The sequence below is a fragment of the Acipenser ruthenus genome, chromosome 43 (assembly GCF_902713425.1).
Source record: "Acipenser ruthenus chromosome 43, fAciRut3.2 maternal haplotype, whole genome shotgun sequence".
NCBI lineage: Eukaryota > Metazoa > Chordata > Actinopteri > Acipenseriformes > Acipenseridae > Acipenser > Acipenser ruthenus.
Window position 1 is genome coordinate 5,032,977 of NC_081231.1, and position 25,768 is coordinate 5,058,744.

General features: G+C 40.7%; 2 protein-coding genes across 3 annotated transcripts in view; both read left to right on the forward strand.

Annotated features, from left to right (window-relative positions):
* The window catches only part of LOC131709392 (butyrophilin subfamily 2 member A1-like), a 98,000-nt gene that overhangs the window by 53,852 nt on the left and 18,380 nt on the right, over positions 1-25,768 (forward strand). The window contains exon 1 of one of the 2 annotated variants that reach the window (XM_059011922.1): positions 11,560-11,643. The exons of the other annotated variant lie outside the window; for it this stretch is intronic. Within the exon in view, the coding sequence (XP_058867905.1) occupies positions 11,567-11,643 (77 nt within the window). The 5' untranslated portion in view covers positions 11,560-11,566. Of the gene's footprint in view, positions 1-11,559; positions 11,644-25,768 lie in introns of those variants that run through there. 2 annotated transcript variants of the gene reach the window in all.
* The window catches only part of LOC117970885 (butyrophilin subfamily 1 member A1-like), a 79,584-nt gene that overhangs the window by 19,200 nt on the left and 34,616 nt on the right, over positions 1-25,768 (forward strand). The gene's annotated exons all lie outside the window — the stretch shown is intronic.

The window sequence follows — 25,768 nt, forward strand, 5'->3', positions numbered from 1 at the left end:
ATTGACACAATTTACAAATGGAATTCTCTCACTTCAGAAACCCAGCTTTTAGAAGATTAATGGGTCCTCTTCACAACCCCTAATGTTAACCCTACCAACACTTTACACACAGCTTGCCTGCCTGCTGGCAGCGAGCCTGACTGGATCTCCATTATCTCACACTTTCACAAGGAACAGGAACTGGAGCTACTGTATATCACATGTGTAATAATGACAACACCACACAGCATTGGAATGAACAGCCCTTGCTTTATTTAGTAGCAATAACATTCAGAGCACACACAGTGTATTAAACTATTCTAGAAAGCTTGCCCTTCTGTGCATCGCCTTCGCTGGGAAGGGCTCACCTTTTCAGGGTTGACAGAACTGAATGTGAGGGCAAAAGTGTATTTGTGATTTTAAAATATTGGGCAGCAGTAACAGTTGCTGATCCTTTGAGGAGGTCGATGCTGCTGGTAGTTCCTGGGATCAATCTTCTCTTCTGTGCTGCTAGTCAAGTTGGGACAGGCCAGGGAGAAGGAGGGCATTGGAGGTGGGGAAGTCTGCTGAGCATGTCAATCACCCAGGGGAGGCCACTGATTGCCTATTGAGCTGGCAGCGAGAGAAGGGGGGAGGGAAGGATGGAGAGTGTTGTTCTAAAGGCAAATCAGAGTTTTTGAAGAAGGACATCATTGACAGACAGGTGTTGTTATTAAAGAAACAGTTAAACCAATAACTCCCACCTGCATTTAGAACCACATAAATGCTCTCTGCCCCTGTCTCTCTCACACCGACTGACGACCCAACCAGACACTTCCCCTGTATTAGTGGCAAGATCAGCAGCTAATCCCTGAGGCCCTCACCCCTCTGCCCTCCTCGTCCAAGGCCTGTCCCCCCTCCACCTGGAACACATGGAGGAGGGAATCAATCCCAGGAAGTACGAGCAGCACAGACTTCCAGAGAAGCTTTTTGTGAACCTTTGCTGACCCTTTTACTAATAAAGTTATTTCTGTTATTATCTGCATTGTATTTTAATTTAAAAAAAAAATTGATTCTGTCTTCACCTTCACTTCATTTCCACCCTGAGGATATGAGACCTGCATGGTGAAGAGCAGGGCACTAACAGGTCTGATCTGCTGATCTGCAGAGTGAAGAATCTCAGAATCAGAGCGGTGATCCTCGATGCACACTGGAGATGGTTCTGGACACAGGAGAAGGGAGTCCTGGTGCTGCTGGATCTTCCACAGCCTTGGTGTTACTGCTGCTGATGTTACCCTAAGACCAGGTCCAATCAGAACAGATGGAATCGGGTCAGTTATGTGCTGTGCTGGTACCAGTGTGGACACTGACGGTGCTGCTGGTTTACTCTGAAGACACCGCTGAGGAATCCTGGGGGTGCCGGAGACACTGTGGTTTCAGTTCCCTTGACAGATGAGGCAGGGTCAGTTTGGACAGGAGCTACCAAAGGTGTCAAGGTGGACAGCAGCCAGTTTGCCTGGCTGGTGGGAGGCTGCAAGGCTGCGTCTTCTAGGGATGCATTGGGAGGAAGCTCTTGAGTATCAAAGAGGCATGGAGTGAAATGGATTCTACTCTAGAATTAATCCACAGTGTTAAACACAATAAATAATGAAATCAGAATCGCACGCGGTCTGTAGCTGAGCTCCACAGTGTTAAACACAATAAATAATGAAATCAGAATCACACACGGTCTGTAGCTCAGCTCCACAGTGTTAAACACAATAAATAATTAAATCAGAATCACACACGGTCTGTAGCTGAGCTCCACAGTGTTAAACACAATAAATAATGAAATCAGAATCGCACGCGGTCTGTAGCTGAGCTCCACAGTGTTAAACACAATAAATAATGAAATCAGAATCGCACGCGGTCTGTAGCTGAGCTCCACAGTGTTAAACACAATAAATAATGAAATCAGAATCGCACGCGGTCTGTAGCTGAGCTCCACAGTGTTAAACACAATAAATAATTAAATCAGAATCACACGCGGTCTGTAGCTGAGCTCCACAGTGTTAAACACAATAAATAATGAAATCAGAATCACACACGGTGTGTAGTTGAGCTCCACAGTCACAAAGCGTTAGTGTCGCCGCTGTAGTTCAGGGTGTTTTTATTGATGAATTCAAAATGAGGAATGTTTTAGTATCCGCTAATCTGGAAATAATGAATACTCGACAGAGTGGGGATACTAATTCCCAAATATAATAACTAAACACACACACAAACCACAATTAATAGTGACTTACCACGTTATTAGCTCTAAATATGTTTTTTTGTATTCAGCCGCTGAAGGACTTGTAGTCCAAAACGTCCTGATAATTGATCTGTAATCAATTATTCTACCTTTTTAAGTACCTGAAATATCCTTTTCTCTTTATTCTTATTGATCATTTTGGTACACATCAGTTTTCCTTTTTCCCAAACTTTACATATATTTTTACTGCTACTTAAGAACTATGACTTCTATACGAAAAATAACTTGCTTCCAAGAACTAACAAGATTTACCAGTAAATCTCTGCAATGAAGATTCTGCTGAAAATTCACTGTTAGCGACATTATGAAATATCTTTCCTTTATGACATCACCTTCATGTCAGTGCAGAAAATGAACAGCACTTGTCTGTTGCCATGGCGCTGAGCTTATAAACAGATAACTGCATTTAAAATGGCTTCTCTGGGCAAGGGGAGGAGCCAGTCTTCTTCAATACAATGAATAATTATTCATTTGAAATATCTACAATGCAAGCTGGTTCTGTTGTTTTTGCTGGTCTTTCTCTGCTCTGCATACCAGTGATGCCCTTCTACCCAGCGTGCAGATCTACTGTGCTGCTTCACTGCTTTCATTTATTATTGTGATGAAGTTTCTTTTTTTTGGTGATACCTTTTTTAATAATAAAACAATAAAAAAGAGAGACTTTAGTTCATTTACGTGGCTTCTTAGATTAAAGTTTCTAAAACCTTTTTAAAAATACTGTAACTGGACTGTTTAATACAAACCTCTCACTCTCTGACATATACTATCTGATTTCATTATTCATTCAATACATTTAGTTTATTAACCTGCTCTGTCACTCCACTGGGTAGTTATTCATATAATAAAAAGCATTTCATTCAAAGAGCTTTAGTTTTCTAACGCCTCTCAGGTTTTTCTTGTGGAATGGGACGCTTTTTAATCACAATAAGACACCTCAGGACATCTTTTCAAAGCTTTTACGCCAGTCTTTAATTAACTCCTATTTATTTTAAAGAGGTAAACCACCTGTTCATTTTGCAAAACTAGAACCAAACAGCTGAGTAATACATTGTATTTCAAGTCCTCTTCAGCACTCTCAGTGTGTTTAGTTTTTCATGTTGTAACATTAACATGATGTTTTGTCCTTTTTAAAATCAATAGCAGTTAATTAAAGCCTGGAGGAAGCGCTTTGATAATACGGCCCCTCGAGTGTCACAGAGCAGCGCACTCCTTGGCGTGTCTCATTTCTGATGACTCTTCTGCTGCTGTGGAGACGGCTCTGTTGCCTGGTTTACATAAGAACATAAGAAAGTTTACAAACGAAAGGAGGCCATTCAGCCCATCTTGCTCGTTTGGTTGTTAGTATCTTATTGATCCCAGAATCTCATCAAGCAGATTCTTGAAGATCCCAGGGTTTCAGCTTCAACAACATTACAGGGGAGATGGTTCCAGACCCTCACAATTCTCTGTGTAAAAAAGTTCCTCCTATTTTCTGTTCTGAATGCCCCTTTATCTAATCTCCATTTGTGACCCCTGGTCCTTGTATCTTTCTTCAGACCAAAAAAGTCCCCTGGGTCGACATTGTATGTCGACATTGTATGTCGACCCATTGCTGTGTCATCTGCAAATTTAACGAGTTTGATTACTATACCAGAATCTAAATCATTAATGTAGATCAGGAAAATTGTGAAGCTACAATATCCTCTAAGTTTTTTTTTTATATGGACCCTGGAAAGAGGTTAATATTGGCAGTTTTTAAAATGGTTTTATTAATATTTCATATTTGCCATTTCTGGGGTTGATTTTTGTAAAATACGTGGTATTATAAAAACCTTATCTAGTTCTGCAACTGTACACGATAATTCATTTCCGATTTCAGATTTGAAATCCTTGAGAAATTGTGAAACTACTATATACTTTAAGTTTTTTTATGGAATACTTGGAAAAAGGTTGAAATTTGCAATTTAAAATATTTGTAAATTGTTTTTCAAAGAAAAATTATGAGGAGTAGCTCATTTGGAAAAAAAAAATCACCCCAACAAAATAAACCACATTACTGAAAATATCTACTAAATGCCTTTCTGTAGATGTAGTAGGTTTTAATTTCTGATTTACGGTTTAAAAGCTACAAGCAATTAAACACAAAGTGTTCATATTCATAACCAAATATGGACATTTTCCGTAGGTAGCATAGGGTTAATGAAAATACGCAGAGCTTTAGAAGCTGCTGACTGTGTATTAGAAATACTGGCTGAAGATCTGTCCATTTGATTGTTAACACACACATTCATGTCTGTGCCCACTATTAACTCTCCCAGTGATAGCAATTCATTTGTGAGCCAAGGAAAAAATGCAGGCTCATATACTGAAGGCACGTAGATCGATGCAAAACCAATTTTTTCGCTATTCACATTAGCACAGCAGAAAAGTGTACCTGTTTGATCAGAATTAATCATATTCATCATCATATTGATAGATATATCCATGTTGCGTTTCATGAAGATTGAAGCTCCCTTTGTTTTTGATCCGTCCCCATTGAAATACACAGCTCTGCAGGCTGTAGAGCGGTGCAGAAATCAAGCGTAACATTTACTCATCTGGAATTGAGTCCTCTTGAAGGGTGGGGGGTAGACCAAAGACTACTTCAACAGGAGACTCAAATGACAGTTTTCCCCCTCATAAGAAACCTTCAATATTGCCAGGTAGATTACGAAAGCATCCATTCATCTCTGGCAAAGCTTAGCTCTGACCTGTGTGAAAGCCTTGCTCTTGTTAGCGATAGTGGATGTAATGACCCTCCACTTGTATAGGTTGTGATTTCTGAGATCCCTGCAGAATAGCTTGGTGATCCAAATAGCAAAGTAACTTAAATATTAGTGCATGTGGTTTGTTAGAGCCATGTGTTGAGCTTTTAAACACGCAGTGTGCTCTGTCTGTCTCGATCGGGATCTCTGAAGAAGATGAGGGGAGAGCAAGGCTGGGGATCCACAGAGGTACTGGAAGGGGATTGCTCCCCTCTTGCCCCTCTGGATTAACAACATGCACATTGCAGCTCCTTGATCAGTCTTCCAAATCATTAAGTTCGTCTTGAAACGCTTCCACACAGTCAAGGCAATGTATCTATCCTAACTTTCTCCACAGTTTTTTTTGTGTGCATCGAGGTCTGCTCTCATGGAATGAAGGCGCACACCATTATTGTGCATTGCCTCCCTAACAGGCCTCAAAGCCTTGGCTAGCATGTCCTTCACCATGTCGAGGAAAGTGTCAGCCTGTGCCGGCACGGCTCGCTCCATCACCAGTGAGGACTTTATGAAGAGTTTCCCTTCAGGAGTTGCTTGGGGGGGGAATCTGGGGAACTTTTACGAGAAGCCATCAGGCAAAACGGGGAACGAACAAAAAAAGGAACATTTTGTGAAATAAGTATGATATAAACAGAACAGCGGGGTATTAGCAGGAGGGTGAATGATATAAACAGAACAGCGGGGTATTAGCAGGAGGGTGAATGATATAAACAGAACAGCGGGGTATTAGCAGGAGGGTGAATGATATAAACAGAACAGCGGGGTATTAGCAGGAGGGTGAATGATATAAACAGAACAGCGGGGTATTAGCAGGAGGGTGAATGATATAAACAGAACAGCGGGGTATTAGCAGGAGGGTGAATGATATAAACAGAACAGCGGGGTATTAGCAGGAGGGTGAATGATATAAACAGAACAGCGGGGTATTAGCAGGAGAGTTAATGATATAAACAGAATAGCGGGGTTTTAGCAGGAGGGATAATGATAACAGAATAGCAGGGTATTAGCAGGAGGGTTAATGATGACAGAATAGCGGGGTATTAGCAGGAGGGTTAATGAAGTACGGTCAACTCGCATGAGTGTCACCGGAAGACCACCTTCAGTTGTACAGTTTTGTATGTACATGATATACAGTATCTCTATATACACACATTTATTTTCAACTATTTGCTTATTTCATTTTTTACTGTTTTTTGAGGTTGCGCTTTATGTAATATGTCTGTATATAAACACATTTCTGTTCAAATGTCCGTTTATTTACAATGTTTTGCTTGTGTAGATGCTTTATATGACGTTCCTGAATAAACTATGACTTATAGTCAATTGTTTGTCCTTTCATTATAATATTTATGTTGTTTTTAATACGCTGTCAAATTGTCCAGTCATGGTTGTTCTTGGTATGTGTATAAACACAGTCATTCTCGCGTTAAAATGCTGATAGCTAGCGGAGTGAAAGATTAATAGACTGAGACAGGATATTATTCTCAGAAATTCCCAGCCGAGGACCGGAAGACATTTTAGAAAAATACATTTTTATTTGTATTTAAAAATATTTCAAAACATATTGACATATATTTTAACTTAAATTGAGATATATTTATTTTTAAATATATCTCATTTTTAAATATATATTTATTTTTAAATATATCTCTTTGAAATCTATTCTGATTGATGTAAGGTATTACCCTGTAACAGACAAGAGGAATAAGAACCTCTCTAGATAAATATTAGCCTTTAGGTGTAATTCGGGGGATGACGTAGAGGGCTCTTTCCCTCTTTGTGCTGCTTTTTTTCTTATCCTATATCCTTTTCTTTAGCCAGTCTTACCTTCCCTCCGTGGCGACCTGCGAGGTATGACACAGGCCCAGTTTTTGGGATGGAACCGCATAACAGACTCACGTTTTGATTGGTCCATGTCTGCCACATGAATATGTCGTCACACAAGTGGAAAAGCGTGCAGGCATTTTTAACATTGTGACCAGAGAGAGAGAGAGAGTGATCTGCTTTCCACAACCTTTCCATTAAAATATAAAGTGGTGTTACGCTGTACTGATATAACAAACTATGGGTGATTACTTTATATGAATTATCATGTTATGCACGAATGTAAGAATTGGCTTTCTGTGGTGGTGTACTTTTTTCTTTCAAGTAGTTTTAATATAAAATGTATACACTATTGCAGTTTTGTTAGAGGATACATTAGTTTATCTCTAATGTAATCACAGTTTTACATAAAGACTGTCCCTGTTTTCATTTACGTCCCAAATTCTGGGCCGATTTGTATTTTTGAATTCAGCCCAGTTTTGGGGACTCAGCTGACAGCCGAGTTTCGAAGTCATCCATGCAGTTTACCATAAACTGGATCGTGAATTCATTTGAGAGTAACCCTTAGTACATGAATCAAAGTGAATGTATTTTTTACTCTCCCCAGAAATCTTTCTTTTTTTAATGAAAAAACTAATAAAATGTAAATGTTAAAAAAAAACATATTTCTTATTGCATGAAGAAACTACATCTCGATCTCTCTCTCTTTCTGATTGCAATGTTAAAAATGCCTGCACGCTTTTCCGCTCGTGTGACGACATATTCATGTGACAGACATGGACCAATCAAAACGCGAGACTGTAATGCGGTTCCATCGCCAAAACCGGGCCTGTGTCATACCTCTGTTCATGGCAGCGCGCTGAGCTGCCTCTCCTCACACACTGCGTGTCGTTTTGAAGCGCTGTGTTTAAGATATTTTCATATTTGAACTCCTGGCTCCCTGTTAAAATGCAGTCTGTCCTGCCATCAGTTCCCCAGCATCCTGATAAAACGGGCACAACATGGAGTTTTTTTTATATTCTTTTAACGCTGTCAAACTGAAGCCAGGGGAAATCTTTTATCCACTGTCGGTTGATAATTCAGTGAAACTGGCGGGTATGGGATTTGTAGTTTTTAATGTGTAATTAACAGTGGACACCAATAAACTACATTCCCAGAGTGCATTACGATTGAGCTTTGAGTTTAGATCCGACTTTGAGGGTTTTTTTCTCTCTTTTGTTTTATACTTTTCAGCTGAAAAAATAAATCTTGTTTATTGTTTATATTCATCCTTTAGGGATTTCTAGTCGCATCCGTGCGCCTAAATTAAAATGTGCGTTCACACAAGCATTGTGTTCGTCTCTCATGTGCAGAAACCGGACCCATAAAAATATAACGAGTAGATCTATCGACGTTTGAATCAGACACAAGAACGAAATATCTACAAATATCTATTCTAACAAGTATACCGGTAGATCATTACTATAAGGTTCAGGCTGCACTCCCGATAGCTCCAGACGCATGTTCGGAACATTTTACACACCTCAGAGAAAAGAATATTTATCAGATATGACTGTCGCTCTCGATCCTCTTCAAAATATCCGCCCAGCAAGCTCTCCCCTTCCCGCTGCACCCAGCCAGCCAATCAGAGCTCCCCTCTTGTCACCCAGCCAGCCAATCGGAGCTTCACTCTTTTCACTCAGCCAGCCAATCAGAGCTCCCATCTTGTCACCCAGCCAGCCAATCGGAGCTCCCCTCTTATCACCCAGCCAGCCAATCAGAGCTCTCCTCTTGTCACCAAACCAGCCAATCAGAGCTCCCCTCTTTTTACACAGCTAGCCAATCGGAGCTCCCCAATCGGATACAGTCACTCTAATAAGCACGTGTACTGCCCTGACTCACGAGTAAATCCTTTACCAGCTTTGAAAAACGAAACTGTGCGATTGTAGTAGGATCTTATTATTATTATTATTATTATTATTATTATTATTATTATTATTATTATTCACGTGTGGATTGTGTTTCTCATATTATTATTTGATAAATGTGTATTGTGTGTGTGTGTGTATTGATTTATTTATATAAATGTGTGTTTTGTTGTTCAGCTCTTTATTATTATTTCTCATCTCGAGTGTGGTTTGATGGATTTGCTTCACTGGACCCCCCTAAACTACTTTCTCTCTTTCCTCTATGGAACTGTACGAGCGAAACTCCGATTGGCTGAAGGACTGTCTGCCCAATGCACGCCCCCCCTGTTGCTTAGCAACCGCGTCTCCCGTTCCACGGCTCTGCTTGCCAGCGGCTCGCTGCTTGATCTCCCCGCCCTGCCAATCATCTCCTGCCTTTATAAATGCGGAGGAATATTGTGAGAGGGAGAGCCGGACTTGTGAAGGAGATTCCGCGCTGCAGACTGGAGCTGGAACGCGGAGAGACTTTATGAAACTGATAGATCCAAGTATTTTATATAAACTGCAATAATATAATCTGTGGTAACTAGTTTAATTAACTTCACTATAAGAAACTGATAGATTTAGAGTTTGTTTTATTGTATCATCCCTATATATACTAGACAATTGTTAGACTGTGAAGTGAAGGTGGCATTGTCATATGGTTTACATTATTGTTAATGTGCTTGAGATTTTTAAAATAATTATTACTAATAAAAACTTGTAAAGATTATTTTTGGTATATGATTCACAGTCAGCATTACTATGGAAGATGACCAAAATGGCTAGCGTGGTAACATTACAGTAATGCCGATTCTTTTAGACAGAAATATAAAGTTTCCTTCTACAGGATTCCTGCTGATCCAGACAGGAGGGTAAAATGGATTTCAGCGATTAAAAGAGAAAAAAAACGAAAAAGACTGGAGCCATTCGTTTGCAGTGAGCACTTCATAAAAAGTTAATATCAGTAAGCATATATCAGTAGTTCTGATATTACGTTATTATTATTAGTCGTAGTAGTATTAAGTCCCACTTTAACACGCTTACTTGTATGGCCGTTTTTTTCATAAATATTTAGCTATACACTTAGAGGATTACACTTATGCGGGTCGATTATTCCCAGTCCTTACATAATTTTTTTTTTTTTACCGTTAACAAAGTCGATAATGCTACATTAATGATCGTACTGAACTTCAATATAACTTCAATATAACAAAATCACAAACCAGCCGTTTATGACTTGTTTAAAGCACAACGAGAGAGGGAGAGAGGGGGCGGGGCAGAGAAGGAGGGGGAGACGCTGCTAGGCAACCGGCTCCTGAACATTCCACTCCCCTGAGCAGAGACCGTTAGGATTTAAAAATGCGAAAGTTCCGAGCGGCGTCAGGCGCTTCGTTTAATTAACACACCGTTGCTGACATTTTAATTTTGAAGATAACCATATTTTAAATACTCAAATAGCACTGTATTAAAAAGCACTTTACTTCAGTTCCAGTCCGTTTTCCAACAAATAAAAGAAGGTACGTATTTATAATAAGTATATTTGTTATGATATTAAGAGTAAACGAATGTGCTGCAGTTTGGTGTATCATGTATTTGTTTATAAAATGTTGTAGTGTTTCTTTTTTAATATTAATATTTTATTGTTTTCGCAAAATAACATCCATACATTATCAGTTGATCTGCTAGTGTAATCAAATCTCAATATTAGTCGTCAGTAATTCATACATAGACACGCTGTGGTAACTTCAAGAAGTTAAAATGTAAGGCTGGATTACAAATAAATAAATAAATAAATAAATAAATACATTAATAACGACACGAAACAAAAATACGTTTTGGTAGCTCATACGTATTTATATTACGAAATGCGACCCGTTTTAGAAATGGATTTATATACTAACTGCCGTATTAATGTAAAATGATATTTCAGAGTGTTTGAGGTGCAGACTCGCATAGGTGATTTGTAAAATCCAGTAGTGTTGTAGCGGTCCGTGTGTTTGTGTTTCGTGTTGTGTATTCGCTCTTGTCTCCCCTGTTTGGGTGCTGTTATTACCGCTGTATTGTGTTCCTCCCCTCGTCTGTATTCCCTGTAGCTGCGGGTTCGCTCTGTCTCTGTGGCTGTGCGAGCTGTCCGCACGCAGGGTGCGCCCTGCTCCCTGTCATTGGCTGTTAGTTGTGTGTGCCCATTGGTCCTGGTGTGCGGCTGGGGACCAATGGGATAGCTGTTCGCTCTGGCACCTGATTAGCATAAAGGGTCGGGGCTGAGTTATAAAAGGGGGCGTTGATCTGCAGGGTCTGCTGAGAGATGGCAGTCTAAATAAAGCTTTGACCCTGAAAGCAGCCTGTTGTCTCCTTCTCTTCTGTCTACTGCGTGTTACGCTACAATGTGTTAAGAAACTATAACGCCACATTTTTTAGTATTCGGGGGAAGCAGAAATGATTCATTTGGAAAGAATTTGCTGTGAGATTATTTGGATAAATACTCAGAATTATAGATGCATGGACTTTTGATTAAAATATACCCACATGTATTTTTGTTTCATGTCGTAATTTATTTATGTATTTATTTAAACTTTAACTGGCGCTTTCATTTGAACCTCTTGCTGGTGCCACGGCTTGTCTCTGTATCTATTCACTGATATTTGAGATTGTGTTTAGCACACACTAGCAGCTGAGCTGATAATCTTATTGATGTTATTTTGAGAAAACAATAAAGCGTAATACTGTATTACAAAAAAGAACTTGACGTGTTGTAACTTGTGCAGGTGATGTCGTAGGTTGTCATGGCAGCGCCAAACGCTTCCTTCACTGGGTCGGAGAAACGCTGGAGTTCCGCTGGCTTCTCAATAAGGATCCCGAGGTATCCAACCTGAATATCTAAATCAATACAGTGACAACAAAGGAATGTGACATCTAAACCTAATTTAGATCCTTAATTAAGCAGTAATACATGACAGGGTGTGTGTGTGTTATCATGAGGTAATATCACCACGCCTTGGGTGCGTTGTGAGGCACTAGACGAGGTGGAGTCCTTCAGCCGCCCAGGAAGTGGTGATATTACCTCATGATAACACACACACCCTGATATATGTATGATCAGTACTCATTCGGTTTATTAACGATTAAATATTGGATTGAGTAGCTACAGACTACTTCATATCCCCAGCTGACAGACGTTCTGGGCAGTCCAGTGTCTTAACAGATATTAACGTTAACACTTTAATACATTTTTATGTATTCGTGCAGCCTGCAGGTGGGCCACGACTACATTACTAAAACACCCAGTAGCCTATTTCAGCACATTCAACAAATGTTCTCCTATCTTCTAAACATAGTGTGAGTCCCTTATAGCAATACATGCAATACATGTGAGATAAAATAATAATTGATTAATGCTTACCCTTTAATATAAATCGTAAAGCAATATGACTGTCTTCACCAGGCAAATGAAACTGAGTTCAATCAGCTCAATTGTGTAGGTTTGCAGAAGATGGACCACATTACCCTGTCTGGGATGAGTGTGGTACTCCATTGTAATTACTTAGGAGTTATATAGGTTTTTCGTCCCATTGGAATACATGGGACGCCTCAATTAAATCCAGTCATTAATCTGTTGAGACAGCTCTTCTCCCTTTTTACAAATAATAGTTTTCAAAAGTTCAGGACCAACTTTTCAGAATTAATTGGTGTCATGTACCAAATAAATTCAAGACTTCACATTTGTCTAACTCCAACTCTATGATCTCATTCCTTGTTTTCCTCCGAGCCCCTCCTTTATTGAAAAGTCAAGTGAACCAAGGTTCCCAAGATCTTGGTTTATAATAAAATATAAAAACACTACTGTTATATGTGCATGCAAACATTATTCTTTTTATATGTGTTATATATATGAGAGATGTTCTTAATATGTGACATCTTCTAATTGATTATATTTTGCTAAATTAAAGTTATGTGTTTCTTTTAACCTCATAATGTTTTTAATGAGTCAGTTATGATTCCATATACTATTTTCTAATAGAGTATTTGACAAAAGATTGCCTTATACAACATTCAAGTCAATTAGTTTCAATAAGTTTAAGTGGTAATAATTTTCATTACAATTATTTATCCCTTAAAAGATGCACTAACCAGGCTTTTGCAAGCAATTTCCACAGTCTCTTGTTTTTTCAAGGCCAAAGTCTGTGCAAACATAGTTAAGCCATAATTTTTTGCATATTATTTCAAGATATATTCTTATCTGTGCTAAACCACTAATTCCATAAACCTTAAATTCCAAATCTATAAGACTTGCAGCTTTGCTAGAGTGGAATGTAAGATTACCCCTCCTTTCTCTACAGCCTGTACATCTTGATAAGGAGAGAGGTCCCTTTTTCAATGCAGCAGTTTCAAAGAACCACATTATAATGACTCCATCTACCATCATTAAACAATAGTATAGTGGATTAACAACAAGGTACATTATAGTATATTATTACAAACTTAACACAAGAACATAACACAACACCTTTTATATTCTATAATTCAATGGATATCATAATGTCTAGAGGTCTTTTTGTTCAATAGAAGGAGAAAGAAACTGTACCACTTTCCCAATTAATTAAATCGAATACTGCTCCAGCTTTTAATCTTCTTATCACTACAGTAAAGTCATGAATAAGCAATAATACTTGTCAGTTTTAAATAATATGTTTTCTTATTATAGCAAATACTTAAAACATATTAATCTTATGAAATCAAATAATTATTTTTAGTTTCAAATATTGTGCTGTCTAAAAAAGGGTTTAATCATTTATTTTATTAATTTACAATACCTTTGTGTCTAATTTCTATTCTTTGACCATTATAAACTATAAACAGTGTCAATTAGCACTGAACCTTTTTTATTTTTTCACTATAAATGTGGCATTATAAGATAAACTTTTAATTAATTTATTTCAGTTTAACAGTTGCTCCTAGAATTTATAATATCACTTTATTTCTTTGGTGAATCCCTCTAAGATTTAAATCCAAATACAGGCCAGTATAAATGCATTCAACTTTTATATTTTTTATAATGACTGAACTAGGCTTGACCCTATTCTTTGTTCATACAAAATCCAGCCAAAACAGGTTTTTTCTTAAGACTTGACCATTGTCGGAATGGTTCCGACATTGCAATTATTCCTCTCAGGTCCTTTGTCGGACTGGGTCCGACGTCATTGTATCAACGCAAAAAACGGGTTTCTAGTCGTTTTTTCTCTGGAAAAAGCCGAGAAAACCATTCAATTGCCGAGTGGTAGCGACAGGAGCCGAGACAAGTCGAAAAAAACAAAAAAAAACAAAAGGCATATCTCATGAATAGTCATACATATGGCCCTGGTATCAGATAACGGGGCGGTCCTAGTAAACAAGCTGGCTGAGTGCATCAGCGCACAGAGACTATCATTGACATTTGCAGAGCTTTTTTGAGATGTTATAGTAATAAAATAATGACTTTGATCGCATTATTGAGGAGTTTGGTGATAAAACGAGTGATCCGGAGATGATTGATCGGTATGTACGACTATTATTTTTATTATTATTTATTTCTTACATAGGTGAAAGCGATAGTGAACGAAAGGGTGGGGTGGGGCTGGAGATGCCTAGTGAGTGCTTTGTTGATATGCAGGGCCTTTTAAACCCGTTTGACTATGGAAAAAATACTTTTAAACAGCGCGTCTAAAATTAACTGCGCGTGTGAAAATTAATTAGACCCGACGTGCCTGACGCGCACTTAATAAATGGACTGCAAAGGGTTAATGTTAATTTATATGTTGTAAAGAATCCCTTTCTTATCTTGTTTTTAGAAACATAAATTTGTAGATGTGATTAATGTTCACTTTTTAGCCGGAATGGTGCTTTTTATCAAGCGTCATGCTTTCTGAAGATAAGATATACAAACGGTAAATCGTTCATTATATATTTTCTTAGAAATTCCCAGATTACTAAGTACTTAATTAAGTGTCCTATCAAACCAAGGGTGGACTGACCTATTTCATGGAGCAAGAGAGCCATCTACTGGCGGTACAAGGATACTCTCTCTTTATCCTTCCTTCCAAAAACCTCTAACACTTCATTTTTATATCAAAGTACATTCCATATTTGAAATTGCCTAGTCCATGTCCAGCATATCCCCACGTTCCCAGCAGGATTCAACTTCTGTGCCAGGTTCAGCTCTAGTTGATTCCACAAGAAGTCCCTTGATCCAAAGTTTCTCCATCACAGGTGTGAATTTCCATGGTCTGACTTCATTCCTATAAGATACTTGGACATGTTTAGCTGTACATATTATTTCTATATATTTCCTTTTGTTCACACAGGGTCATTTTTCAAGGTATGCGCTCCATCCAGAATACTAAAGGAGGTCAAAACTCACTGTTATTCTTATTTTTGGGCACTCAGTTGTTGCCTTGCCCTACATCATCAGTTGGCAGACTTAACATAACTGAATCTGAATCAGTTGATGAACCGTGCACTGTAGCTTACTGAGAGCCTCCATGCAAAGGAGTCCAATGTTTTACTACACGGAATAACTAGTTCAGCATCACCTGCGACAGTAGGGTGAGGTAAGGGCCCCCCCTTAAGGAAAATTCCATATTTGTCATATAAACGAATGTACATTTAAACCTTTTTTTATGTTCTAAATAAACTTACTGTATATGCAACCTCCGTAGCTGAATATAAGCAGGAGTTTCTAGTGATATCATAAATGCACAAAAAACCCAAAAATAACATTTCTGGGAAAGGGGGCTTTTACCCCCACATGCCACTCCAATATATGTTCACTCAGAAACACACGTCACTCAAACGTTTGAACAATTTAATGATCATTTATTAACAGCATTTTAATTCCATTAACACCAACGAGAAGGGCTATTTTTAAATATTTCTGCGTATATGATCTGATGGGTTTTCTGAGGTGCGTTCGAGGCATAGTGCTGAATCTGGAGGAGAAATACACATAAAATCAATGAGTAACAGTATAGCTTCTGAGTGCTACCATTGAGACACTACTGTGACTGTGAATTAATAATCTTTCATCATCCAACCATGATGTGGGAGAGTTTGAAAAGCTACTTTTAAAGAAAGTCAAAAGTTATAAAGATTTTAATCTTGGAGACTAAAATACCAAGATCAGATTGGAGCTAATAATAATAATAATAATAATAATAATAATAATAATAATAATAATAATAATAATAATAATCTAGGCTACTTAGTATAGAACAATCTCATTGAGTACAATTCTGTAATTTTAACTTTGTCATTTTTCATTGTACACACGTTTTTTCAGTCAAAATACAACACAAGCTAAGACTGTGCTACAGCCGCCCTTGACAAACTGCTATTAGGGCCTAGATAGAGAGTCACTGTAGAATTTGGGGAGGGCTAAATAAACTTCTCTTAGTAATATGATACAAAGTGTCATATTTTCTTAAAACCCTCCTATCTTGCAATTTTACTTCATCATTTACTTTATCATTTACTTCATCGTGGGGTGAAGGCCTCTCACCCAAAAGGCAGACATTTTGTTTTCCTTGTTTTAAGGCCTGTGCATAATTAGCACCTACACAAACACAACATTATCATGAAGCCAATAGTTCAATTTTTAATATACCTTCTTAAACATGCAGACCTCACACCATGCAACCAAATTGAAAAAAAAATTATAAGAATTAGTCATAAAAGTAAAAAGTTTAAGAAATTCTCACATGTGGTTGTCTGTTGAGCTGCAAAAACTGGTAGCAGGTTCGTTTAGAGGGCGGCAATCACTTCTGATTACATCATTTCCTGTTAGCACCAGGACAAAAAGGCCTCTTACCCCACATAGGCCTCTTACCCCACCCTACCCTACGTTTCTCCATCACGGACTTACAGTGCTTATCAAACAATAATATAAAATGTGTAATATAAACAACAACTCTACATAACAGAAACTAATAGGATAGATGAAGGCAGAAGTATTATTACTACCATGGTTACATGGAAAGGCATAAGCTTCCGTTCACACAGCTTTTTTGCAAGATATACTGAAACACACGCTCAATCTGTCAAGTTCGCTGTAAAAATCAAGAAAATTCCCTTCTTTATTAATCCAGAGAGATGGAAGATGTAATCCACTAAATAATTATACACTTCAGCAAGTAAGTGATAGTTCCTAACCACAATCACGTTCACAACATGAAGGACCGATACCAACAGATCAATAACACTATGACACAAAATGACGACTCAAAGGGCCGAAGTCAAAGGGCATGGGTCAAAGTCCCGGATAATGAATGGTGTTGTTTTGATTTACTGTAACTGACTTCCTAGTTGTTACCAATGTATAAATGAGTGAACAGATTTCAGGACTCAAGATTAAAAACCTTTATTAGTGATTAACAAAATCCTGCATCCCCAAAAAACACGTTTAATATAAGATTAAAAACCTTTATTAGTGATTAACAAAATCCTGCATCCCCAAAAAACACATTTAATATAAATTGGCTCACAAAAAGAAAACTTTGAGTATTATTCCTTCCTAAAGAGCTGAAATAATAACTCATGCTCGTAACAGTGTGGCAGACACGGATATGAACATAGCACATTTTTAAAAAAAAATCTAGAATATAGAATTGCTTGCTACAGTGGTAAAAACACACGATAATATTTTAAGCTTTCTGGATTAGAATAATCAATTGAATTAGACATAAATGTGACAATATTGTTTAAACACCCTGTAAGTCAGCATGTTTTGCCATGTTTTGTTTGGATCACGTTTGAGAGGAATACTATACACTTCCATGTCCAGATGACATTTCTTCAACTTAGCTTTTTCTGACAAAGTTATCTACACTATATTTCCAGTGTGTGATATCTCATTTTAATATTTGATCTCAAAGAAATCAAGCTGCAGCTTGTCAATTTACTCAAACATTTACACATGGAAATGCCCATATATATATATATATATGTATTAGGGCTGTCAAACGATTAAAAAAATGAATCGCGATTAATCTCATGATTAAAGAATTTAATCACTCGATTAATTGCATTTTTAAAACAACTAGAATAAAACTGTTAATTTCAGAATATTCAAAGATAATCAGCAACACTGTCTCAAATTAAGATTTGTTTCAAAAAGACAAAGCAATCAGGTCAATCCATATTTGTTTATTAAAGAGTTTGTAAACCCCTTTTATTGGAACTTCAGTTTTCATAAGCTTAACTTAAAATTGTACAGTCCATTTTTAAACATGTTCCTTCACTTGCAGTATACAAAATTAAAGAGCCCAAATTAAATTGTTATATTCAAGTTGTTTAATTTGTTGGAAGTTTTGGCTTTTCTGCAATATTTAAATAAATAAAATACCAAAAAAACATTACAGGCAATCCTGTTCAATCAGCTTTCTTCCTACCCAGCCAGTTGCTGAGGCAGACCAGCCTATTGACGTTTTCAGGTGATAATGCTGCTCTTTTCTTCTGTACAGCATTGCCTGAGAGTGAGAAAAGCCTTTTGCAGGGTACCGTGGATGCCGGTGTTGCCAAGTATTTTCGAGCCAGTTTAGACAAACTCTCGTGCGCACTGGCATGCTTTGACCACCACTTCAATGGGCATTCTTCCATGCTTATACTGGGTTCAGCTTTGTAACGATCCAAAGCAGTGCTGATTGAAGAGTTGTTGTCATCGTCATCATCAGAGTCAGATGTTATTAGAAGTAGATGCATCTTCTTCTTCGGCGGCTCACGTTCTGTGGTTTGTGTAACAGGCTGCTCCGCGATTACTGACAAAACCGCACCAACTGTCTCCCACACCTCACCCATTTCAGATTTTGGAAAGCACTTCAGGTCCTTAAACCTTGGGTCAAGTGCTGTAGCCAATTTTAGCCATGTGACATTTCCACTTTCCTTGTTTATTTAGGTCTGCAGTGAATGTCGTCTTGAACCGTCCAATATGCTGGGTTGTCATCCGAGACTGACATAATGTGACATAAATGACACAACGCAGGCAGAACCACAGAACAAGACACGTAATGTTCTCCTCCCAAAAGCTCAGTCACATACCTGCAAGGTACCACATAGAGCAAAACATTAGTTCTTTAAAACAAGTTAGACCGGTACGAATATAAATCGAACATACAGTTGATTGCGATCATGTATTTAATCTTTTATTGCTTGTACATAACTGTGGCAAAGTGCCCGCCCCTGTGTGTATTTTGTGTGTTATGTGTTGTATGTATGGTGTGTATGTTAATGTTGGTGTATAGATTGGTACACGGGATATAAACAGGTCTGTGTTTCACGTGTATTTAAAAAGTGTAGATTTGTATTTAGGCACGAGGAGGGCACAAATCACTTCACGTGCTGGTTAAATGTAATATGTGAGCACGGGGTTGCACAGAATTAATTCACGTGCTGGGATTCAAGTGAATAATTAATTAGTAATTGAATCCCAGCACAACAGTATAAATAGGCACATTTTTAGTCACTCGTGGTTGGGTGTTCGGTGAGTGGAGAACGGGAGAGAGAGAAGGAGTAACGTAAATATAAGTGAATAATAAGTGTAATCTGCTCACCGTGTTTTGTTCGTCTGTCTGTGCACTGTCTAGTCCGTTTTGTTCGTCTGTTTATTTTGGCTACAAGTGCCGTGTCCTGTGTTTTTGTTGTTTCAAACCTTTTATTTTCTGTCTGTTAATTATTAAATGCTGAGCGCGATCACGCGCTCAGCCTCACCAAAACCCCAAATCTCTGTCTGTTTATTTCTTGCATCTGGTCTGACGCCACCCACTCCGGCCGTCTTTGTGACACGTGGTGTCTTCGTGGGATAGCCGCGCCTCCAAGTGTCAGACCAGGAGGGGTCTGGATTAAAAAAAAAATAAATAAAAAAAAAATAAAGGATTACAAATATTGTTTTGGGGGAAAAAAAAAAAAAAAGTCAATGGCAGAAGACGCCATCAAACTGCGGGGCTGGTTCCTGGAGAATGCTGGTCTGGAGGCCCAGTCTCTGCCCATAGTCGTCCGGGCCCTGTGGATGATGGACAGTGAGAGATGGGAGGCCTATCAGCAGGAACACACCCCAAACACCTTGGAGGAAGGTGTGGAGTTTCTCCTCAGCTCCCTGGAGGCAACGATAAACGGAACAGCAGCCCAGGTAGCAGGACCACCAGCAGAGGAGTACCTGCTGTCCCCATCTCCACCAGCAGAGGGTGAATGCCTGCTGGTTTTGCCTCCACAGCCCAAGCGGGAGGCAGAGACAGATAAAGAGGTGAAGGACAGGGAGGAGGAGTGCCGCCTAAGGGCCAGGCATCCACGGCGATGTAACAAGCCATCGCCGGGGTGCCTCCTCTGCGACCAGGATCACCTGTTCACCCACTGTCCCTTCCGCAGTTATGGGGAGGAGCCTGAGCGTCCGCAGCCCGAGCGGGAGGAGCCTGAGCGTCCGCAGCCCGAGCGGGAGGAGCCTGAGCGTCCGCAGCCCGAGCGGGAGGAGCCTGAGCGTCCGCAGCCCGAGCGGGAGGAGCCTGAGCATCCACAGCCCGAGCGGGAGGAGCCTGAGCGCCCACAGCCCAAATGGGAGGAGCCTGAGCGTCCACAGCCCAAATGGGAGGAGCCTGAGCGTCCACAGCCCGAGCGGAAGGAGCCTGAACGTCCTACGCCTGAGTGGGAGGAGCCCGAACGTCCTACGCCTGAGTGGGAGGAGCCCGAACGTCCTACGCCTGAGTGGGAGGAGCCCGAACGTCCTACGCCTGAGTGGGAGGAGCCCGAACGTCCTACGACTGAGTGGGAGGAGCCCGAACGTCCTACGCCTGAGTGGGAGGAGCCCGAACGTCCTACACCTGAGTGGGAGGAGCCCGAACGTCCTACGCCTGAGTGGGGGGAGTCGGTGCATCCACAGCCCAAAAGGGAGGAGTCGGTGCGTCCACAGCCCAAAAGGGAGGAGTCGGTGCGTCCACAGCCCAAAGGGAGGCAAGTCAGGGCTTCCACAGCTCTGGGACCCAAGCCACCAGCAGAGGGAAAATGCCTGCTGGTTCAGCCCCAAGAGCCGGAAGGGGAGGAGTTACAGGCCCAACCCCCTGGAAATTTTTTGGGGGGGAGAGGGGCAGGAGGCTGGTGTCCCCCAGCAGCCTCTATTCATGCTGCTGAAGGCAGCACGGCGCGCACCAGCCCAGCCGCCACAGCGGAGGGAGCCAGCGCCGCCAGGAGCAGAGGAGCTGCCTCTGCCTCCGCCACCTCCACCGGCAGGAACAGAGCAGCAGGAGCTGCCTCTGTCTCCGCCACCTCCACCGGAAGGAGCAGAGGAGCAGGAGCTGCCTCTGCCTCCGCCACCTCCACCGCTTCCTCCACTAGGAGCAGAGGAGCAGGAGCTGCCTCTGCCTCCACCACCACCAGGAGCAGAGGAGCTGGAGCTGCCTCTGCTTCCGCCACCGCCCGGAGCAGAGGAGCAGGAGCTGCCTCTGCTGCCCGTACCTCCACAGGGAGTACGGTGGCCGGAGCCCCAGAAAGGGGAGCTGCCGGCCACGAAGAAGGGGGACGAGGTCTGGAGACCACTTTCCCCAGCAGCAGTTTCGCTGCAGGAGTTCTTGTGGCCGGAGCCCCACAGGAGGGAGCTGCCGGCTACGAAGAAGGGGGAGGTCGGGGGACCACCTGCCCCCGCAGCTTTTTCGCTGCAGGACGGGACCAGCATGCTGTCAGCCGTGCCACTACCGGCAGGGGAGCTGACAGGATTTCCAGCCATGGGCCCACTGAAGCCTCCCTTCCCAGCCCGAGACTTTGGCCTGGACTGCTGGGTATTTAAGGGGGGAGGTGGCCGTTGAGGCCATGTGTGCTTTGCACAGGGGGGGTATATGTGGCAAAGTGCCCGTCCCTGTGTGTATTTTGTGTGTTATGTGTTGTATGTATGGTGCGTATGTTAATGTTGGTGTATAGATTGGTACACGGGATATAAACGGGTCTGTGTTTCACGTGTATTTAAAAAGTGTAGATTTGTATTTAGGCACGAGGAGGGCACAAATCACTTCACGTGCTGGTTAAATGTAATATGTGAGCACGGGGTTGCACAGAATTAATTCACGTGCTGGGATTCAAGTGAATAATTAGTAATTGAATCCCAGCACAACAGTATAAATAGGCACATTTTTAGTCACTCGTGGTTGGGTGTTCGGTGAGTGGAGAACGGGAGAGAGAGAAGGAGTAACGTAAATATAAGTGAATAATAAGTGTAATCTGCTCACCGTGTTTTGTTTGTCTGTCTGTGCACTGTCTAGTCTGTTTTGTTCGTCTGTTTATTTTGGCTACAAGTGCCGTGTCCTGTGTTTTTGTTGTTTCAAACCTTTTATTTTCTGTCTGTTAATTATTAAATGCTGAGCACGATCACGCGCTCAGCCTCACCAAAACCCCAAATCTCTGTCTGTTTATTTCCTGCATCTGGTCTGACGCCACCCACTCCGGCCGTCTTTGTGACAATAACATAACAAAATAGGACAATTTCTGTCTGATCCTCATTTGCTAGAAATGTAGCGTTAGCTGAATATTGTCCTACCTGCAGGGTTCTAGTAGTGCCTCAAGCTTCTGAAGTTTGTCCAATTCATCAGCAGTTAGCATTGCCAGATTGTGTTTTTGAAGAGTTAATGCGGCACTATGGCGGAATGAGGGTACTGGCCTGTGTATATGTGTGTTTTGTAGTGGTGGTGGGTAATTAAAGGGTTAATTCACCAGCACTTTAAAAACATGTGAGAATGTGGTGGAGGGTTTAATTGATTAAGTGGGTGTAAATTTCTGCACAGGTGTGTGTGTATATAAGGGAGCACTGAGAGCACAGGTTTAGTTAGTGTTAGGATTCTGGAGAGGGTAGATCTCTGATCCTGTGTGTGCGAGATCTGTTTTTGTTTAAACTGTTTATTTTATTTGTTTTATTTAATAAATACGTGCCGTAGCGCTTTTCCCTGCACATCCTGACTCTGAGTCTCCTTACCCCGGTCAGCCTGTCACAGGCACTGATGGCAGTGTGGTTTCTCAGCAGTCGCCGAACCATTTCTAATGTGGAGTTCCATCTTGTAGAAACATCTTGCACTAGAGGTTCTTGTACCTAAACTGATTGTTGCAAGCTGTGGGCAGAGCACGGCTGGTGTTCAAATGGCATTAGTCTGGCTGCTGCTATCATATTACGTGTACTGTCTGTTCCAATTGTTGTTACCTTGTCATGTATTCCCTCCTCCTTTGTGACATCCAAGAAAAGCTTGGCACAATTTTCAGCGAAGTGTCTTTCTTCAGTGTGCGTCACAGTTAAAGCAAATGATTGCAATGTCCATGAGGCATCCACGTAATGCACAGTGACTCCAAGATAGCTATGGTTGCTCACCGATGTCCAGTGATCCCCAGTAAGGGCAACTGCTGTTGCTTTTTCAGTTGTTCCTATTTCACGGTCTTCTCGTTTTCATGAAGGTCGTGTATTCGTGATGCAATTGTGCCTCGGGAAGGTGAGGTATATGTCTGACAGGATGATGCTATTTGAATAACATCTCTTAAACCTGGGTCTTTCACAATGTTAAGTGGCCTGCAATTGGTAGTTATCCACTTAGCAATAGTCGAAGTTAAATTGTCGCATTTTGCGGTATTCATGGGTTTGCAGCGACTCTCGTATTCTAATATTGTGCTGTCCGCCTGGTTGCCAGTAAAAGCATGCTTGGCACGAATGTGGTACTGGAGACTTGACATACTTCGATGGTATTGGAATTCCACCTGACAGTAGTTGCAAGTAACTTTCTTTTTATCGAAAGACCCACCGTGGAGGTTTTTTAAAACTAAACTGCCCATTCAAAAGTCTGCTTTCGGCCATTAATATACTATTTTCACTTCAGTTGGGCCAAGCTAGAGCAAGAACATAGCTGTGTGGTTGTTGCATACAAGCTCTCAAACTGCTCTGAGCAAAATATCTACGGCATGCTAAGAGGTTCAAAACATTGATCTAAAATGAACTGTAATTGCATGATTTAACTGCGTTAAACAAAGTAATGCTTTAAGTGATTTTATATTAATTGCATGCGTTAACGTGTTAATTTTGACAGGTAATTTAGCACTTGCGTGCCCTTTTATTATTTACAATAGCAAAGAAAATAAACAAAACAAAAACCTAACTCCTTTTTGGAGCACTAACTAAAACTTTCTCCGGCAACTAACTATGGCTGGTCGGCTAAGCCGTTTTACCAGCCAAAGAAAGCCACTTTTTAAACACACAGTTCACACACAGTACCTTCTTCAGGGCTCTTCAGCAGATGGCTTGTGCTTCTTCAGCCAGTCTGCCTACAGCTGCTACTCCATCAGCCCTGACTGCAGGGCTTCTCCTGCTCTTATGCAGGGCTTAATTGGTCTCAGGTGCTTCCCATTTCCTCTGCAGTCTTGTTGCCTTCTGGGTAATGTAGTCCTGCTGTTTCCTACAGGACTACTTTTCCTCTCCCTACTCTGCCACAATATATATTTGTGTATGTATGTATTGCACTTTGTTCTTTATTGCTATTCATTTAATAGCAGTGCTATATGTGTCCAGGTTTATACTGCAGTAGGGGGTTCACTCAATTGCAGGAAGGTTCACATTGTGTGTTTTTCACATCATTTCATGGAGTTTTGCTTCAGGTTATGCCAGTGCAGATTCATTCTTTTTAATCTACACATTTGTTTTTGTGTTGCCCCTCCATAATGAAGTCGTGCCTCTCGATGTGCTATACTCTAGAACAGCGGTTCTCAAACTTTTTTTGGTCCGTGCCCCCCTTCCTATTGTCTGTGGTAGTTGAGCCCCCCCCCCCCCCCAACACACACACACGCAGATGCACACGCACACACAGACACACACACACACACGTACATATACTGGTAAAAAAGAAAATCCAACATGCCTGCGGCTTCTCTGTCACTGCTTTTTTTTCACAAAGCAGCCACCAATCCATCATAAGAACTTAACACTGCAAATTACAGTTTACCTATTGTGACCAATGCTTCTTACATAGTAAGCTGATAAACATACATTACCAGATGGCAGTTGGCTTCATCCAAAAATATGCAAGCTTAAAAAGGTAGCAGTCTGGCTCTACACTCTGTTGACAGTGTTATGGCAAGGGTTCCTATTCTTCCCCATCCTCTGTCCATACAGACAGACACACACACACACACACTGTTAGTGCTATAACACAGTGTCTGTGTATTACTAGCTTCAGTACCCCAGGATTTTCAATTAGGTTTAAAGTATGTGGCACCTACAAGGTGGGGGAGAGGAGTGTCCCCGTCCCACTTGGATATTTTTGAAAAAGGGATTAAAATGGTATTTAATCCCAACACAGTGTGTTACGGGACTCCAGTATACAGAAAGAAAACACAACCAGTTTATTGTATGCAGTTACATCGACTTTAATTGCATCAGCAATCTAGTACAGAGAGAACAAAATACAGTCCAGTAGTCTCTGTGAGGTCAGAGACACACAGAGACACACAGAGAGACAAGAGGCACACAGGCACTGGAACAGATGGTCTTCTATCGCTGCTCCTCTTCTATGGCTGCTCAGTAACCTATTCCTCACTCACTTCTTACACACCCTCTCACTACCTGACCTTGTGATCTAAAATCTTTCTTCAGCTTACTTTACTTGCAGACATGCTCAAATTTGTTGGTACCCCGCCACAGAAAACGAAGAATGCACAATTTTCTCTGAAATAACTTGAAACTGACAAAAGTAATTGGCATCCACCATTGTTTATTCCATATTTAATAGAAATCAGACTTTGCTTTTCATTTTTTATTCAACATAATATTGTAAATAATAAAAGAAATGAAAATGGCATGGACAAAAATGATGGGACCGCTAACCTAATATTTTGTTGCACAACCTTTAGAGGCAAATCACTGCAATCAAACGTTTTCTGTAGCTCTAAATGAGACTTCTGCACCTGTTAACATGTAGTTTGGCCCACTCTTCCTGAGCAAACTGCTCCAGCTG